The sequence below is a fragment of the Heliangelus exortis genome, chromosome 20 (genome assembly GCF_036169615.1).
Source record: "Heliangelus exortis chromosome 20, bHelExo1.hap1, whole genome shotgun sequence".
Lineage (NCBI taxonomy): Eukaryota > Metazoa > Chordata > Aves > Apodiformes > Trochilidae > Heliangelus > Heliangelus exortis.
In genome coordinates, this window is record NC_092441.1 from 7765225 (window position 1) to 7783175 (window position 17951).

Genomic DNA, 17951 nt, shown 5'->3' on the forward strand with positions numbered 1-17951 from the left:
TCATCTCTTCTTTGTCTCTTAGAGGCACTGTTTATTTTATATTTTCTTTAGAAGTTGTTACAATATGACTTGTGAAGAATAAACATTTCTTTCTAGGTTTGACACTGAAAACCCTTATCAACTTCTGGATGCAAAGCACATTGAGATTAAACAAATGGAGTCAGCCATGGCCTCGATTTATGAATCAGCTGGTCTGTTTGAAGTCATGGTGCCAGATTATAAACAACTGAAGCAGTGCAGAAAGGAGCTGTGTCTTCTCAAAGAGCTCTGGGATATGATCTCCCTTGTGAACACTAGCCTTGATGACTGGCAGACCACCAAGTGGGTGGATATTAATGTGGATAACATGGATCTGGAGTGTAAAAAGTTTGCGAGAGAGATTCGGAATTTGGATAAGGAAATGAGGGCATGGGATGCTTTCACTGGGCTGGACAGCAAGGTGAAGAACATGCTGACAGCCCTGAAAGCTGTGGCAGAACTTCAGAATCCTGCCATTAGAGAAAGACACTGGAATCAACTGATGCAGATGACGGGTGTGAGGTTTGTGATGGATGCAGACACCACTTTGGCTGACCTCCTGAAGCTCAACCTGCATAACTTTGAGGATGAGGTTCGTGGCATTGTGGACAAAGCAGTGCGAGAAATGAGTATGGAGAAGGTCCTGAAGGAGCTAAAGATGACTTGGAGGGCCATGGAATTTCAGTATGAGCTTCACCCCCGAACAAACACCCCATTGCTGAAGTCAGATGAGGAACTCATTGAAACTTTAGAAGACAACCAGGTGCAGCTGCAGAATTTAATGACATCCAAATATATTGCTTTCTTCTTGGAGGAAGTGTCTGCATGGCAGAAGAAGCTGTCCACAGCAGACTCTGTCATTTCTCTCTGGTTTGAAGTGCAGCGTACATGGTCCCATTTGGAGAGCATATTCATAGGCTCAGAAGATATCCGGGCACAGCTCCCTGAGGTATGAAACTCCAAGTCCTACTTTTTTCTGTTTATGAAGTATTGAAGGAGAGCCCCCCTTGTATGAAACAGATTTATCCATACTGCAGGGCTTTTCTCCTGCTGCCTTGGTTTTTTGGAGGCTCCTTTAGTGCCACAGTAGTTTCCCTAGTGCTGCCCTGGGATGTTTTTGCACTGCAGGTTCTGCCTGAGTCATGCTGAGGAGCTGATTTTTCTCCCCTTCACTATTGTATAGCAAATATTGGAGACTGAGCATGAGGCTGCTGGCTGCCTTCAGGCATGTTCCCTTTTTCCTCAGGAGGGAGAGGGGTTATTCCTCAGACATTGCAAATTGTCAAACCAGGGCTGGACCAGGCAGCTTTAGCAGCATCTCCTTCTCAGACATCAGCAGTGGTGCAGGGGCAGAGTTGCTACTCTCCCACTACTTGCTGCTGAAATGGGAACAGAGCTGTCACTGGTGACCTCCTCAGGGGGACTTTCAAATCCAGCTTTGATTATTATGGTCTTCCAAGATGATTCCTGGCCCCACTGTCCCCACTCCGCTCCGTGCCTTTCACTGCAGTTGGCTGTGTCACCTCTGTCCCCATCCACATGCAGTGTCAGGTCTGAGGTGGAGCAGGGGCTGCTCTCCGTGGCAGCACTGCTGGGGGACTGACACCCAGGAGGGGCTGTGCACAGCCTGGTGTCACCTGGATGTCACCATGCTGTCTCCATCCCTTTGCTCTTGGTCTCCTTGCACTCTCTGCTGTGGTAGGTGCTGGGCACAGATGAGTTTCTGGGCAGTATCTACACCCACACCCTGGGGGCCGAGCTGTGTGCCAGTGAGCTGTTAATACCCAACAGCTACCTCATGGCATGGAGGAAATCACATCCAGATGGAAATCTGCATCCTACTGGGCAGCTCTCTGCATCTCCATCCCTGTCTGGCAGGCAGTATGGATCAGCAGCCTCTTCCCTAGATGAGAGGGTGAAGCTCAAAGCCTCTGAAGGCTGAACCTCCTTACCCCAGGCTGGGGAAGGACACACTGGCCAGGGCATGGGGCTAATGTCTGAAGCTGGTTACAGGACTCAACCCTCCAGGCAGAGCCTTGCTGCTGTGTCTGAACCCAGGTTAACATGGAAGTGTTACCAGGCAGCTTGGAGCACTTTGTATTCAGTGTCCTGGTTTGCTCTGGAGGCCTGACGGGAAGATGATTCCTGGCCCCACTGTCCCCACTCCACTCCGTGCCTTTCACTGCAGAGGATGGGATGGGATCTTTTAGCATAAAATCAGTATTTTACCTTGAATATGTTCCTTGTATTGCTTTTTTAGGACTCCAAACGCTTTGAAGGGATTGATATGGATTTTAAAGAACTGGCCTATGAAGCTCAGAAAACTCCAAACATAGTTGAGGCCACCAATAAACCAGGTCTGTCCCAGCAACTGGAGGACATTCAGAGTAGGTAGGTAGAAAACTTCAGTCCCAGGATTTTTTCCAAGACTGAAAATCAACTCTGATAAGTTTGTTAAACCTGTGCTCCTGCTCTTCCTTCCTTGACTGTACATTCTTTGCATTCACAAGTTGCAGCATTTCTGATCTTTCTCAAGTCTTTTTATTTGTGATCCATCACCCTGAAGTCCCCAGAGTGGAGTCTGCCCTTGTGTACCTGCAAGCTCCCATCCTGACTGTTGATTTGCACACATAGAAAGCTCAGCATTCAGCATTCAATAGCACATGGCCCACTGTCCCCCCAAATACAATGCTTTAAATGTCTGTTTAGTAGTCCAAGCAGGGATATCTGCAGTAGAGCTGAGTCCATATTCTTTAATTTTCAAAATTGTCTCTGTATATATACCCTTCACAGATGGTATAACTACACTTCTTGAGAAAGACCTGGGTGTCCTGAGATGGTTGTTCTCTGCTCTTTACATAAGGTATCAGCTAATCTACCTGGGACACACTTAAAAGTTAATGATAGCTGTGATATCAGTAATAACAATCCATTTAAAATATAGATTTTATTTTATTTTTCAATTGGATAAGGCCAGTGTTCCTCACAGAGGACTTGCTGCATGTTGCTGATGAACTCTGTAAGCCTAATAGCAGTTTTGCATATAAACACTGAAAGTTTCACTTTAGATCAGAGCAAGCAAGTTTCCTTCCAGGCTTTGCAGACAGAAAAAGCTGAGTAGGTTTGAATCAGACTTTAAAATGTGGCTCATTAGAATAAAAACAGTTATGGAAACTTTCATCCCAGTGTGAAATCACCTGTGGCAGTTAGAAGCTTGTCTAAAACAGTCGGTCAGGCTGCAAACCCTATCTAGCCTCTTCTTCCACTTGTGTTTCTGCTTTTTTATGAGGCTTCACTGGCTTTTGGGTTGTTGGACCCGTGGGAGTAGAGAGAGATCTGTGAATTACTTTGTGCTTCGTTGATCTGATTGGAAAACGCTGTAGAGGAGCAGCCTAAAGGCTCAGCTCATGTCTGGCATTTCCCTGTGGTAGGGGACAATGTGCTTGATAACCCAAACTGCAGCGTGGAGCAGGGAAGGATATTGATCCACCTGCCCTGTGCCCTGTTTATTTGCTGTGTCTCTCCAGGTTGTCTCTGTGTGAGAAAGCTTTGGCTGAATATTTGGACATGAAGAGGGTGGCCTTTCCCAGGTTTTACTTCATTTCTTCAGCGGATTTATTGGATATTCTTTCCAATGGCACCAACCCAGAGCTGGTAAGCCTTGGACTGCAGCAACTTTGAATTTTCTAGCTGTCAGTAATTTCACGGTGGAAGATGCTGTCTTGGGACTCTCTTGTAGCTTATCCTCTCTTGAGAGCTTATTCTTCAAGGCTCACTTAGATTAATAGTAATTTTTTCACAGCTGGCCTTTATCTGTCATCTTTGAAAGGCCATGTGCACTGAGTGCTGTCTGATCTAACCCTGGTGATGCTTGCAAATGGTCCTGAAAGGGCTGCACAGCATAGAGACGTGGCCTTAATGCTGTCAGAGCAATGGTTTTGTTTCTCTAATGAGGCTGGAGGAAACCATCTTTCTCAAGGATCTCAGCCCAACCTTATTGCTGGCCTTGACTCCCCAAGCTGGGATGCCACCAACCAGCTTGTGCTGTTGACAGAGCCACAGGCTGGGTGTTCAGATGTGGAGGTGTTGACAGCTGATGGCTTGGAGAGCTCCCCTTTTTATGGGCAAAAGAGACATTTGCTAGTCAGACACTGCTTCCTTCCTCCATGTGAAGGCCTTTGGGATGTCCTCACTATAGGGGGAGAGAAGAACACAACCTGGAAGAGGTAGGACAGCTGAGGGTGTGACAGTGACTATAGAGAAAAGGCTGCACTGTGCTCTTAAACCATTCCCCAGAGGAGCACAGACACCTTCTCCCCCCTGGTGGACAGAGGTCAGAGGATTCAGACCTGCAGATGTATTTCCATACCATCCATAGGGTTGGAACTACCAGAGTCACTGCTGGGAAGCCTCTACCACTTTGCCTGGCAGTGCTGTGTGCTGGCTGGTGGTGTTTGGGGTGCATCATTTACCCCAAGGGTTCTATGTAAAACAAATCAAAAGGTTCACAGCAAGTAGAGCATGAGGGATAAAGAATGAACTCCTTATTCCAGCTTTTCAGTAGCAAGTCATCTCACCTTTGGTAAGCTTTTCATAATTTTCAGCATCCCTCTGAGCACATGAATGGGGCAGGTTTGAAAGTGCATTTGGCAGTGTTGTTGTTTGCCTCTAACCTTTGACACCTCTTGGATCTGTTTCTGCTGCTGGGGGATTTCAGCCCACAAAGTACCATAAATACATAGTTGATTGATGCTGAAAATGGAAAGGGGGAAAAAAAAAACCCACAAGAAGCGAAGAAAAGATACTGTGCTGAAATGCCCCATGGAGTAAGAAGAAACTCTTGGTGATTTCTGTTATTCAAAATTATTTGCAGTGAAATCAAAGTAAATGTCAAGTAGGATCATACCTGGATACACTCTCAGCCTTTCCGCTGTTGTTTCAGTGTCTGATAATTCCTACAAGAGGATTAAACACACAGTGATATTATCCTCTTGAACCAGAGATTGTACTTGTACAGATTCAGGTGTATCCAGGACTCTGGCAGCAGGATTGCACCAGTGCTGAGGTGTCTGAAGCCCTGCAGACTGGCCATGGCCTGGGAACAGCCGTGGGGGATTTGTGAGCAGAAAGTTCTAGATGTAAGAAAAGGTTCCTGTGGTTTACTTAAGATTTGAAAGGAGATGTGGTTGTCTGGGGGCATGTTGCACCCAGGGCGTGCTTCCCAGAGGTACTCAGCATCTTCTAGGATTTGGCTCTGCTTGAATGTGTGTAAGAAAACTACTGAGATACACCCACCCGCAGGACAGCTTGGGAGAGGAGTGTTGGAATTCTTTGTGAGGCAGTGAGTAGGAATTCAATGGACAATCCCACCTGCCTTTCTCTGGAAGCTTTGGAGCACGGAGCATCACGGACCATTCTCATTTCTCCTCCCACCCGTGGGGGTCTCTCCATCTCCCTCCCCATCCCTGGATGTCTTTGTGAGAGGCAGCTCCTCTCTGGGACAGCTTTGTGAGCTGACCTTTGCAGTGGGAACATGAGTCCTGGGATAAGCCTGCCTATGTTGGCAGTGGTGTGTGACACAGACAGTGATTTAGCTGTATGCTGTGTAGTGATCTAGTTGGTGACCTGCTCAGGTCCCATCAGGCAGGTGCTGAAGCTGAGAGCCTGGGACAGCAATGCTAGCCTCTCCCTGTTGGCTTTTCAAACTCATCTGGGTGTGAACAGGACAGGACTGAGTTATTCTTTTCCTTCTGGAAGAGTGCTTTTAGTCAATACAGGGCTTTTGTAGAAGGTCTGGGTTGTTTATCATGGGTTTGTTGTAGAAATAAAAGTCTTTCTTCTCCATGGAGGAGAATTCAGGTCTTTTCATCAGCACAAAATTGATTTCTAGTAATGACAAAAACCAGAAAAGTTCATAGTGAAGAAAACTCCACAGTGTGCTGAGAATAGGAGGAGGTGGAGCAACAGCAGGAGACCTTTCATCACTGCGTGGAGGGAGATTGGGGCTAAAAGGTCATGCAATGTTTGGTTTCTCTGAATGGTTTCTGTGCTTTTGCACTGTAAGGGAGATTTCCCACTGGAGAAATGTGATTTATTAAGGTGTGTCTGTTTTCTAAATGGTGTGACATAGGTTGAGATACTGGGAGCAGCAGCAGAAGGCTTGTGTTTGCAGTATCCTGGCCATGTGTGAGAAGATGTGGTGCTACCAAGATGTCCCAAGATCATGCTCAGTGAGCATTGTAATGCCTGTGACATGTATGGTGATCTGCAATATGCTTGCCCTGTCTCAGTCACTCTGTTTAGTGATTTCTTTTTTACTGGATGTTAAGAAAAAGTTCTTTACCATCAGGGTAGTGGAAAAATGGAAGAGGTTGCCCAGGGAGGTGGTTGAAGCCTCATCCCTGGAAATGTTCAAGGTGAGGCTTGAGGAGGCTCTGAGCAACCTGAACTGCTTACTACAGGAGGTTGGACTGGGTGACCTTGAGAGATCCATTACAACCCAAATTGTTCTATGGTTCTGTGATTCTATTTATACAATTCCTTATTCAGGTGCAACGTCATCTTTGCAAACTCTTTGACAACTTGGCCAAGATTAAATTCCAGCTGGACTCTGAGCAAAAGGCAACCAAGGTTGGCCTGGGAATGTACAGTAGAGAGGAGGAATATGTCAGCTTCAGTGAACCCTGTGACTGCAGTGGACAGGTGAGAGGGAAGACTTTGTCCATCAAATATGTTGAGTGGAGTCTGTTCTCCTGCCACTTGTGTGGGCATCTGTTGTCAAGACATCCTAGAGATTCACTATTCTTTTACATGTGAGAAAGGCTGAAAGAGATGGTGAATAATTTGATTCCTCCTCACTCCATAGCCCTTGGTCCCAGTCTGGATAGGTCCTCACTAAGGTGGGACATAGGTTTTGCAGTGAGAGTAAGGGCTGTGCCCTTTTTCTAACTGGGTTTTACTGTCTGAGTTTTTCTCAGATGTTTTGAAGGTTGCTGTTACAGCTTCTTACAAATATCCTCAGTAAGGGAGGGGTCACACATTGAAAATAGACTAAGCTGTTCTACAGTGCCTCTGCATGGGGGTCTTTTGATTGAGAAGGTTTTTTTTCCTGTTTTCCAGATCTCCCTTCTTTCATGTGTTAAAGTATGAAATTTAAAAATCACACTGCTGCTCAGCTTATCTGTCCCTGTAGTTGCACCTTTCTCCATGGGCTATTATAGGAAGCTAAAGGATGTAGTACCAGCTGTGAGCTCCCCAGTGATGGAGCTTGCTGCATTTAAAGTATCTTCTCAGTGAGAGCTTTGTCTGTGGGCTTTGTCTGAAATTCAGCAGGAATTGTGTTCCCAAGTTTGGCAGCAGCTTTCTCCTCCTGCTGGCAGATTGTGCCCAAGCCCCATGAGTGATTCTGTCATGTCCTGGAGGTAGAACGTGCCAAACTAAACTACTCATCAGTGGGGTTTTGTTTTTTCCTGTAGTTGGAGTTCAAGAAAAATCTGCCCCGTATTCTTGGTATCTGGAAACAGATGCTGATTCTGAAGTAGAAGGATTGACTAAATCCACCACTCAGTTTGAAGGAGGCTCTAAGGCTTGTGTAACTTGGGAGTTGAGATGCTTCACAGAATCAGAGCCCTTACAGTTGGAAAAGTCACTGAGTCCAACTGTCAGTGCTTGTCCCATTCCCCATCTTCACTAATTACCAAATATGCTTTAGAAGAGAAATGTGTTACTGTGATTTAATCTCTTCTCCAGGTTGAGGTCTGGCTGAATCATGTACTGGACAGCATGAGGGCTACTGTGAGAAAAGAGATGACAGAAGCTGTCGTGGCTTATGAGGAGAAGCCCAGGGAACAGTGGCTCTTCGACTACCCTGCCCAGGTACCTGCCTCATCTCCACTCAGGGTGACATGTGGGAAAGGCAATGCTTGGCTTCTCCTTTCCTTCTTTCAGTAATGGCCTCTGGCTGGGGACAGGGACATTCCTGGCCCCTAATGTGCTATCCAGGAGGGAGGAAGGATGAGTTGTCCTTTATCCTGGCAGTTTCCTGCTTGAGTTTCCAGGCTGAGCTCCATGCTCTGGCTGGGGTTGCAGGGAGGACACACTCCTGGTGGGGTTACAGAGCCCAGAGCTGGGGCAGTGCCTGCTGCACCCTGGGTCATGGGGAGCCTGCACCTGGGTCAGTGGAGCCAGAGCTGCAGCAGGAAAATGGTGGTGATGCCTAATGAGAGAAAAGAGCCCCTTGTGGACTCCAATTCTTCCTCCTCTGCTGTGTCAGGCACATGAAAGGTGCTGATTTACTAATAAGTAGCTGCTAAATGTGTCTACCAGTGATATTTGTTTTAAACAAATGTCACGGGGCAGATCCCTGTTGTCCCGTCTGCTGTGACTGCTGCAATGGAAAACACTTGTCATGGATACTTTATCCTCCGTCTCGTGTGGGTCAGACACCCCTGAAATTAAGGAAGCTGTGGTGTCTTCCCTGATACTGAGCCAGTCCTTTTCCCTAGGTGGCTCTTTGCTGCTCCCAGATCTGGTGGACAACGGAAGTTGGGATTGCCTTTTCCAGGGTGGAGGAAGGCTACGAGAATGCAATGAAGGAATACCACAAGAAACAAGTGACCCAGCTGAACACCCTGGTTACCATGCTGCTTGGGCAGCTCTCCAAGGGTGACAGGCAGAAAATCATGACCCTCTGCACCATTGATGTGCACGCTCGGGACGTGGTGGCAAAGATGATAGCACAAAAGGTTTGTGGCTGCAGCTGAACATGTTCTGGTGTTGGGCACTGGAACATGGGGGGTTACAGGAGTGACTGACCAGCCCCAGGTTGTTCAGATCACTGCCCTTTTTCAGTGAAAGATACACAACTAAATTTACTTCTATGATGTTTGCAGTAAGGAGGCAGAAGGCCACCTTGAGCCTGCAGTCCTATTCTGTATTATGGCCATGAAGCACCAAGGGGCTTGTTGTCCTTGCCACATTGTCATCATGAGTGAGACTGTGGCCCTGTGTCTTCTTGCCAAGGCACGTGTTGGATGATGGGATTGTGTTGGGAGGCTGCTGGATGCAGTCTCCATTTTGTCTTTAGAAAGTCAGAAAAAGAATTTGGGCTTTTCTTTATGTAGCCTTCTTGGTCTGATTTGGGACCACAGGGACTCCTTTTGTGCTCTCTTGTCCTGCATATCTCTCCCACACCACTCCCCTGTCCTTGGCACTGTGACAAGTGTCCAGCCCTGACATTGGGTGGGAAGATACCCTGAGAGTGCTGGATTGTGGCTTTATCCTCATCTGTGTCCTCTTGGAGGCAGCCAAGAGGGTTTCTGGCTTCAAAGCTCAGCTGGGTATGGTGGTGCCTTGGCCCAGTTTGTAGTGAAGGGCCTGCCTGCTGGTAGTGCAGAGGGTGCTGGCTGTGGCTGTGCTTGTCCCCCTGTCTCCAGCCTGTTTCCTTGGTGCTTTCTGTAGTCCCTTCCCTGTCTAGCCAGTCTCTGTTCCTTCTCTTACTCTGTTTGCCAAGCCTCTTCATGGCTTGCTGCTTCTTAAGTCTCTTCAGGAATCTTTTTTGTGCTGCTCTTTTTTTTGGGTATTCACTTTTTTCCTCTCTCACCAACATGGTTACTAATGTGGTACCTACCCTTACTGATGGGGAGTTGATGGCTCCCACCACATTACAGGGGTATGACCTTCCTTACCACACCTTCCTTTGCAGCAAGAGCCAGGGATAAAATTCTTCATAGCAGTCACCATTTGGGCACCTGATCTGTGTGTGCCTGGCAGCCCTGGCTGTCCCATGATGGTACCTGTGGGTGCATTGCAGGTTGACAATGCCCAGGCCTTCATTTGGCTGTCACAGCTCCGGCACAGATGGTCGGATGAGGAGCAGCACTGCTTTGCCAACATCTGTGATGCCCAATTCCTGTACTCCTACGAATACCTTGGCAACACCCCTCGTCTTGTGATCACCCCCCTGACTGACAGGTGAGTCCCCAGGAAACACCATCATAGCTGGGCTTTGCCATGCTGCTAGGGGAAGAGCTGCCAACCAATGGTGGGCTTAGTTTGGCCACCCACAACCCTCCTGTTCTTTCTCTATGTCCCAGGGACCCACTGACAAAGCTCCAGCTCTCCCCTGGTTTGTGATTTGATGGTGGTATCCTCTGGGATATCTGTATCTCAGATCATGGGATGAGATTCAGCTCACAGAGTAAGATGCTCACTTGTAGGTGTCTGCCTGTGCACAAGATGTCCACTGCCCATAGAGCTGGTGAGCCTAGAAAGCTTTTATCCCATCTTGAAGTAGCCATCTACTACTTGATTCAGTTGTCTTAATGGGGACACCTAGGGTGACTTGAGATGATCTGCATAGTCCCACCTGGCTTCCAGATGCCCATCAAGAAGCATGTAAGTTTCTTGTAGACTTCTTGTCATATTTTTCCACCCTATATGACATTTCAGTAGCCGGAAGCATCTTGGGTGGCTCTAGTCACCTATGATAGTCAGTTGAGCCAAGCCCCAGGCATTATCAGGTTTTGTTGGCAGTATTGATAACAGTATACACACACACATGTGAGCATCTCCTTGGTGCCCATCATCAGAATGATGGAGAAGCTTTGGGGCTTGTCGTAGCATTGAGTGGGATGATGGGGAACAGGATCCTTTGGGCTGAAGAGCACTGTGAAACAAGAGTCTTTCAGAAAAGCTGAGCAATTCTTATACTGACTGGGATGTGCCTGGTATCAGTGAGTGCTCTGAGGATCTAAAGGAAGAACAACCCGTGCATGAAGACTTGAGCAGCCTCCTGTGAAGGATGAGTGTATCTGGGAGAAAACCTGGCTGGGCAGAGGTGGTGATTAATGCCCAAGGAGACTTTCAGCTTTGCCATGCACCCAGCTCATGTGCAGCTTTTTGGAAGAAAGGCTCTCCTGACTGTGCTGTTTCTCTGCAGCCCAGCAATGAGATGCTGGCCCAAGACTCACTCTCTTTCCTTTTTTCTTTCATCCTTTGCTCTGAAAGATGTTACATCACCCTGACCCAGTCGCTGCACCTGACCATGAGCGGAGCTCCTGCGGGCCCTGCAGGCACTGGCAAGACAGAGACCACGAAAGATCTGGGGAGAGCCCTGGGCATCATGGTGTATGTGTTCAACTGCTCTGAGCAGATGGACTACAAGGTACTACTCCCACCTCAGCCACTGGGCGTCACATGGGGCTGGGGGTGCTCAGGGCCTGATGAAACCTGAAGGATGGGAGTCAGGCAGCTGAGATGACTTCAATCGATCACCTCTCCTCAAATCCCTGCTATGTTCTTTCTGCTGACACCTTGTTCTACTCCTCCCTTTTCTCCTCCAAGGTTTCCATAAGGTTCTTCAGGAGGCAGAGACCCAAACTGTGCTATCCCCACATCCATTTCCCTTTCCTTCTGGAGTTAGGTTCCATGTGAAATCCTCCCATAGTCTGTTCAGTTGGCTGTGCTGATATTTTGACCCTAGTAATTTCTTCTTGGCCAGCTCACAGGCTGAGAGGACCTGCCTGGGGGCAGGGACCTGCCCTGGGGTTCTCAGAATCTTCCCTCAGAACAAGGCCACAACATGCTGAACCTTCAGCCACGTTGGGACATTGCATCGTTGTGCTGAGTCTTTGCTCTCTGCAGGTCTGGCATGGTCTGGTGGTTTGAGTAGCCTCAGATCATATTTTATTCATCTTCTGGGCTCTCCCAGGATGTGGGGCTGTCAGTAGTTCAGCACAGGTGACCTTTAAATGGAGCCAGTGCACAGATATGTTGAGAAAGTGCAATTAGCAAATCAAGTGGCAAACTGTGCAGAGCTATAAATATTATAATTGAGTTGTGCCTGCTGTTTCCATGCACTTCTCTAAATACCCACAATAGACTGTAAATTGCTATAAATAAACAGGCTGGGAAATAATTATTTTTTTTCTGGAGTTGATTCCATTTGGGCTTTCACTCATGTATTTTTTTTTTTGTTTTGTTTTGTTTTGTTTGTTTGTTTGTCTTTCCAGTCTTGTGGGAATATTTACAAAGGCCTTTCCCAGACGGGAGCCTGGGGCTGTTTTGATGAATTTAACAGGATCTCAGTTGAGGTCCTTTCTGTCGTAGCTGTACAGGTAAGTGGAGAAACTCTTGCTAATGATGGCAAAAAAGGCAGAGCCCTGCTGCAGGCTTTGGAGCATGAGTAAATGTGGGAAGTGCATGTTGCTTGTTTCAGTTCTGCATGTAGGCAGGTGAGGGATTGGATCCCAAGATTATTCACATGAATATAACAGCACTGACAAAACATAGCAGGTACATGGTGCAAATTTTATGTCGCTCCTCACCCTACCTGCAGCATTTGTGTTGAGGCATTTGTGTTGAGGCAGTTTTTTGTAGCATCTTTTCCCAGATCAGCGCACACCATGGCTCTGTGCACGTTCCTCTTGAGGAAGGCACTCGTGCTGTTAATGTGCTGGGAGATAATTGCAATGCATCATTTTGAGGAGATATCTGCCTTGACTTATGGCCACTCAGCCAGCTGTATAGGGAATAGTTTTCATGGAGGAGAAGGGAGCTGTTTGGGGCAGATCCATGGCCTGCTGGACTTAGGTAAGCACAGAATTGTGTGTTACATTCAGCAAGCAGGAAGACATTCCAGATTCATTTTCTTAACACTTCTCTGTCACCAAGACTGTGCAGTCTCCTTCCTTCCCTTCTCATATGGCTGTATATTTAATTCCAAGGTGTAGTGAGAGCTCTGCAGAATCCCTCTGAAGGACATTCCCAGCTGAGTGTCACGGCTCCTGGGAGGCTTTAGGGAACCCCCCAGGTGCAGCCTGGGGCTCCCATCTCCAGCGTCCATTGGGTGACACTCAGCAACTGGAACCTGCAGCAGATCTGCAGCCCTGGCTTATGTGCTTGCCTAGGATATCAAAAAAGGTTTCTCATCTCCTCTGCAGTGTCACTGTTCAGTGTGTGGCATTGGTGAGGCTTGTGTGAAGCACAGCAGCATTCCTTGGAGAGGGGCTGGAAAGGAGACTGCCCAGTCTGCTGTGCTAGGGAGTCCCGTTCTGTGCTTGTGCCTCATCTGGCACTTCATCTCCTCCTTCCCTTCCTCTCACTGGCCCCTGTGGAAATCGGGAGTTATTTCATCCCAGGGACAGTTCTGCAGGAGGAGTGGCATTCTGTGCCAGGGTCATGCAAGCCCAGTGAAGGGGCACCTGATGCTGTGGGCTGAAGCCCTTCAGAAATCTGGGGCAGCCCAGGTATAACCAGAGGGCAGCAGATGAGAGCAGGTCCTGCTACCTCCTCTGGCCCTTGCTTCAAAGGAGAGCTGTGTCTAGATGTTCTCCAGATCCTAAATCTTGGTGTCCTATGCAAATTCCAGGTAAATCCAGATGCCAGGGGAGTTGGAGCAGAGGGTGGGTGCTCAGCTGTGCTCTTCTGACCGAGACACTTCTGACATGGGCAGAACTGAAACTATTGAGTCCTGGGGGGACTTCAGTGCTGAAAACTGAGGTTCCCAAGTTCTTCTAGACCCAAGTGTCAGTTGATTGCAGGTTTTAGGACCCCAATGCCGGACACAGGTGCTGAGTGCCTTTTGGGCTTGGTATTGCAGAAAGATATAGAGCTGAGAAGTTTTTACACTTCCGTAAATGTTTTGTTCAAAGACATTGTTCTGAACCCCTCCATGAACTCCTCCCTCTTCTCATTTCTCTTTCACTCATAATTAGTTCCTTGCATGATGTCCCAAAGAAGCCCTAGGCTGGTACAGGAGTTTATGTTTCGTTCCCTCTCAGTTTCTTTTCCATCAGGTTCTAGTTTAAAGCTGACATTGAAAAAAGTCTTTGAGGATCTTAAAAAGGGAAGCTGAACAAAAGAAGCCCAGATATGACTCAACTGCTAATGGTTCCCTCGCTCCTGGCTGGAGTACAGCATCTGAGGAAAGCAGCAGGGCTGTCATTCCATCACCCTGTCTCCTGGCTGCTATTAGGGCTGTAACCATGGTGATGTTTAATTGGCTGTCTTAGTCACGCAGCTGATGTCGATATGGTTCCTTACAGAGAAAAATTCGATTAATTGCTTAACTTTAGGATGGCAAACAGCATTAAGGTTAGAGTAGTGAATACAGAGAGGTTTCTCCCTCGCTGAGGTGCTGTTTGCAGGGAGGTGATCTCGCTTTAATAAACTTGCTCACAGGGGGGAGGAGTGAGAGGAACAAAGCTGCATTCAGGCAAATATAAAAAATAATATAGTATTAGTGAGTGAAGGTGTCAGGGGAGGTTTTACAGCTTCTGTCTTGTGGTTTTGGCTTTAAGTTAAGCATCTGATATCCCCAAATCTTTAAAAGCAATATCAAGTGATCAGTTTGCAGCTGAGCTGACGCCAAGTTTATTAGGCAATGCTGCTCCTTTTCTGGGCCTAGCCAAGAAACAGAGCAGGCCCAGGAGGGTTTTGGGGTGTCAGGAAGACCAACAGTGTGTGGAGAGAAATGAAGACGGGCCAAGGGAAGCTGGGGCCTGTATTGGGAGCCTGGGGGCTGTGCTGTGGATGCCTGGACAGCCCTGTGTCATCTCATGCACCTGACCTCCTGCTAAGTTGGGAAATTCAAAGAGATGATGAAGCATTTGGTGGTGGTTTTGAGAAGTGTTCCACAGGTGATGTCAAAAGCCAAGGTGAGATGCAGGCAGCACTGGGGGTGTTTCCTGCTCCTGAGTTGCTCTTCCTGACCCACATCTGTCTTTGTCTTAAAGAACAAATGTGCAGATTCTTGGGACTCCTTTGCACTTTGACTGCCGGTCTCTTCAGCTTGTTTCTGCTTGGTCAGAGATTGATTGTGGTGGGAGATTGATATTGCAATACAGATTTACTCCAAATGGGGTTCAAAGCTTTATATGGATGGTGAAAAAAATCAAGCCAAGACAGTAATAATCCCCATTCATCACAGGGCCAAGTTTAAGGAAGGCAGCACTGTTGTCTGAAGTGTTTTTCATAACAGAACACCAGTACTATGAGACTGTCTTGGTTTCCAGGTGAAGAGTGTGCAAGATGCAATACGGGAGAAGAAGAAATCCTTCAATTTCCTTGGGGAAGACATTAACTTAGTACCCTCAGTAGGCATTTTCATCACCATGAACCCTGGCTATGCAGGGCGAACTGAGCTGCCCGAGAATTTAAAAGCTCTCTTCAGGTGAGGCAAGATCAGGGCTTGGGATCTGTATTGTAAGACTGGAAGAAATTGTCTTTTGGAACGTGCAGGCTTGACTTAATTTCCTTGGGGAATTCACTTGCATTGGGGATTCACAGATAATTTCTGCCTTGCACAGCAAGCCTGGGCCTGGGATGCATGGGCAGGGCAAAAGAGCTCTGTCCCTTGTGAGGGGAAGGGCAGAGGGTGACTTGGCTGGAAGACAAAGCTGCAAATCCACTGCGCCTAAGACCTGTAGACAAGAAATACTTGTTCTGCAATCTTTTCTCACCTGTCTTTTTAGGCCATGTGCAATGGTTGTGCCAGACTTTGAGCTGATCTGTGAAATTATGTTGGTGGCTGAAGGATTCATTGAAGCCCGGGCGTTAGCAAGGAAGTTCATTACTCTGTACCAACTCTGCAAAGAGCTCCTGTCCAAGCAGGTGAGCCCATGGCTGGGGGTACAACTGAAGCTCCTTGATCTCCAAAATCAGCAGAAATACTGCTCTCAGCCCCTTAGCTCCATGGCTAAAGCTTCATGCTTTTATTTAACAGCTGTGTTTTTGTTAGCTGCTGGGAGAAGTTGTTTTGTGGTAATCAGAACAATGAAATTCTCAGGGTGCTTTACTGAAGGATCTACACAGACAAAAGCACGTAACCAACTGCATTACTGGGAGACATCTTTCAGTGATACCATGCTTAGGATAGTATTCAGTGACCTTTTGCTTTCCAGTCTCTTAGTTCCTATTGATTCTCCTGCCTGCCACAGCTTTATGATGTGTGTCACTCTCTGAGTTGAGCTTAACTGGTCCAGGATTTTTTTGGGTGTTGACCAAGTAGGATTACTGTCAGTGCAAAACAAATTATGTTTTTCTTCATTATCATTTACATAGATCAAATCTGGATCCAGAGAAGAGATGAATCAGCACTCTAGATGGAAAACCTGATTCTGGTTGTGCCAGCATGATGCTGGGTGGGACATGCCTTGTCACAGAGACTGTGCTGTGTCTTGGAGATCTTGGTGGAAGCTGTGGTCTCCCACACAAAGCAGTCAGCTGTCAAGCTGGGCTCTGGGAGATGTTAACAGAGTAGAAATATAGAGAGATTTTTATTGGTTTGAGAGTTCCCCCCATGCTTTTTTTGTGGTCCTTTTTCAGCAATGTCTTTACTGGGCTCTGCTTTGTGGACTGCTTCTGAGATCAAACATGCTAGAAATCTTGTGATGGGCAGGATGGAGAAACTTGGGTATTTTGAGCTTATAGTAGACTAACAAGTTGTTCACCTTGGCAGTTCCCGCGGGTCCAGGAGTCTGCTTTATGACATAGGTGAAACAAATTGCTTAGGTCTCTGGAGTGCAACCTGTACTGCTGTCTTACTGCCAACTGTGAGCCCATGTGATGGTGAGAACAGCTGAACTGTTTGACTCTTTAAAACTGTCCCTGATGGAATCTCCCTCACTGAGGTGGATATCAGGTAACTCAGGCTGGTGGAGGTCTCTGGCCACGATGCAAAGAACAGATTTGAATGTATTTCCACTGCTGACTTGTCTGGCAGTGTTGAGGTGCTGGCTCTTTGCCCTGTGTGGTGATGTACTGTCTAAGCATAAGCTCATCCTTCTTTTTTTCTTCTTCTCATGTAGGATCATTATGACTGGGGCTTGCGTGCTATCAAGTCTGTGCTGGTTGTTGCCGGCTCCCTCAAGCGGGATGACCCAGAACGACCTGAGGACCAGGTTCTGATGCGCTCCCTTCGTGACTTCAACATCCCCAAGATTGTGACAGATGATGTGCCTGTGTTCATGGGGCTGATTGGGGATCTGTTCCCTGCACTGGATGTGCCTCGGAAGCGTGACCTGAATTTTGAATTGTTTGTGAGGCAGGCTGTGTTGGACCTCCAGCTGCAGGCTGAGGACAACTTTGTGCTCAAAGTACGACCAAGTGATCTTCTGTACCTACATTTTTGTCTATCATCAAATTGTTTGGTTTCTCAGCCATCTTTGCTTCTACAAAGAGGGTTCTGCACAATATTCCTGTTGCAGGCAGACAGTCAACTATGCTGGGTCAGATGCAGCTGCACCCACTGCTAAAGCCAGCACTGGCTCAGTCTGAGTTTACAATGGGTCTGTAGGCTCATGAAACTTTGGCCCCATCACCTGATGGTTGTCAGATGTAAATAGTGCTGGAGGTTTGTCTGAGGATTCACCCATCATGATTAGAGTGGTTAGACCAAACTCAGTGTCAAATCTATTTGTGTCTCTGGGTTACATCTCTCTGAAAAAGAGGCCCAATGGAAACTGTTTTGTAGATCTGAACTTCAGTCTGGCATCTTTGTCTAAAATCTGTGAGTGTTTTTCTCAGGTGGTGCAGCTGGAGGAGCTGCTGATGGTCCGGCACTCTGTCTTTGTGGTGGGCAATGCAGGCACAGGCAAGTCTCAGGTGATGAGATCCCTGAACAAGACTTACCAGATAATGAAGCGACGTCCTGTCTGGACAGACCTCAACCCTAAGGCAGTCACCAATGATGAGCTCTTTGGCATCATTAACCCAGCAACAAGAGAATGGAAAGATGGTAAATGTCTTCTCATGCCTCAGTCTGTAGATAAAGAAGAACATTTTTCATGAACTTGCTGAGGAGCAGCAGCAGGATGAGTAGTTCTCTGTATGCAGGTCTGAAAGCCAAGGCCCTTCTCTGCTGCTCACAGCCACATGAGAGCTTGTTGTTGAAAGGATACATGGGATGTTTTAGGTTTTTGATCCTCAAACTG

General features: G+C 47.3%; 1 protein-coding gene across 1 annotated transcript in view; it reads left to right on the forward strand.

Moving 5' to 3' along the window:
- DNAH9 (dynein axonemal heavy chain 9) overlaps positions 1-17951 on the forward strand; it is a 170928-nt gene that overhangs the window by 31390 nt on the left and 121587 nt on the right. Inside the window, exons 20-32 of the mRNA XM_071764710.1 lie at positions 97-967; positions 2279-2409; positions 3546-3672; positions 6568-6720; positions 7768-7893; positions 8523-8762; positions 9830-9990; positions 11026-11182; positions 12030-12134; positions 15033-15190; positions 15492-15630; positions 16827-17114; positions 17545-17755. Coding sequence (XP_071620811.1) covers positions 97-967; positions 2279-2409; positions 3546-3672; positions 6568-6720; positions 7768-7893; positions 8523-8762; positions 9830-9990; positions 11026-11182; positions 12030-12134; positions 15033-15190; positions 15492-15630; positions 16827-17114; positions 17545-17755 — 2867 coding nt within the window. The remainder of the gene's footprint in view (positions 1-96; positions 968-2278; positions 2410-3545; positions 3673-6567; positions 6721-7767; positions 7894-8522; positions 8763-9829; positions 9991-11025; positions 11183-12029; positions 12135-15032; positions 15191-15491; positions 15631-16826; positions 17115-17544; positions 17756-17951) is intronic.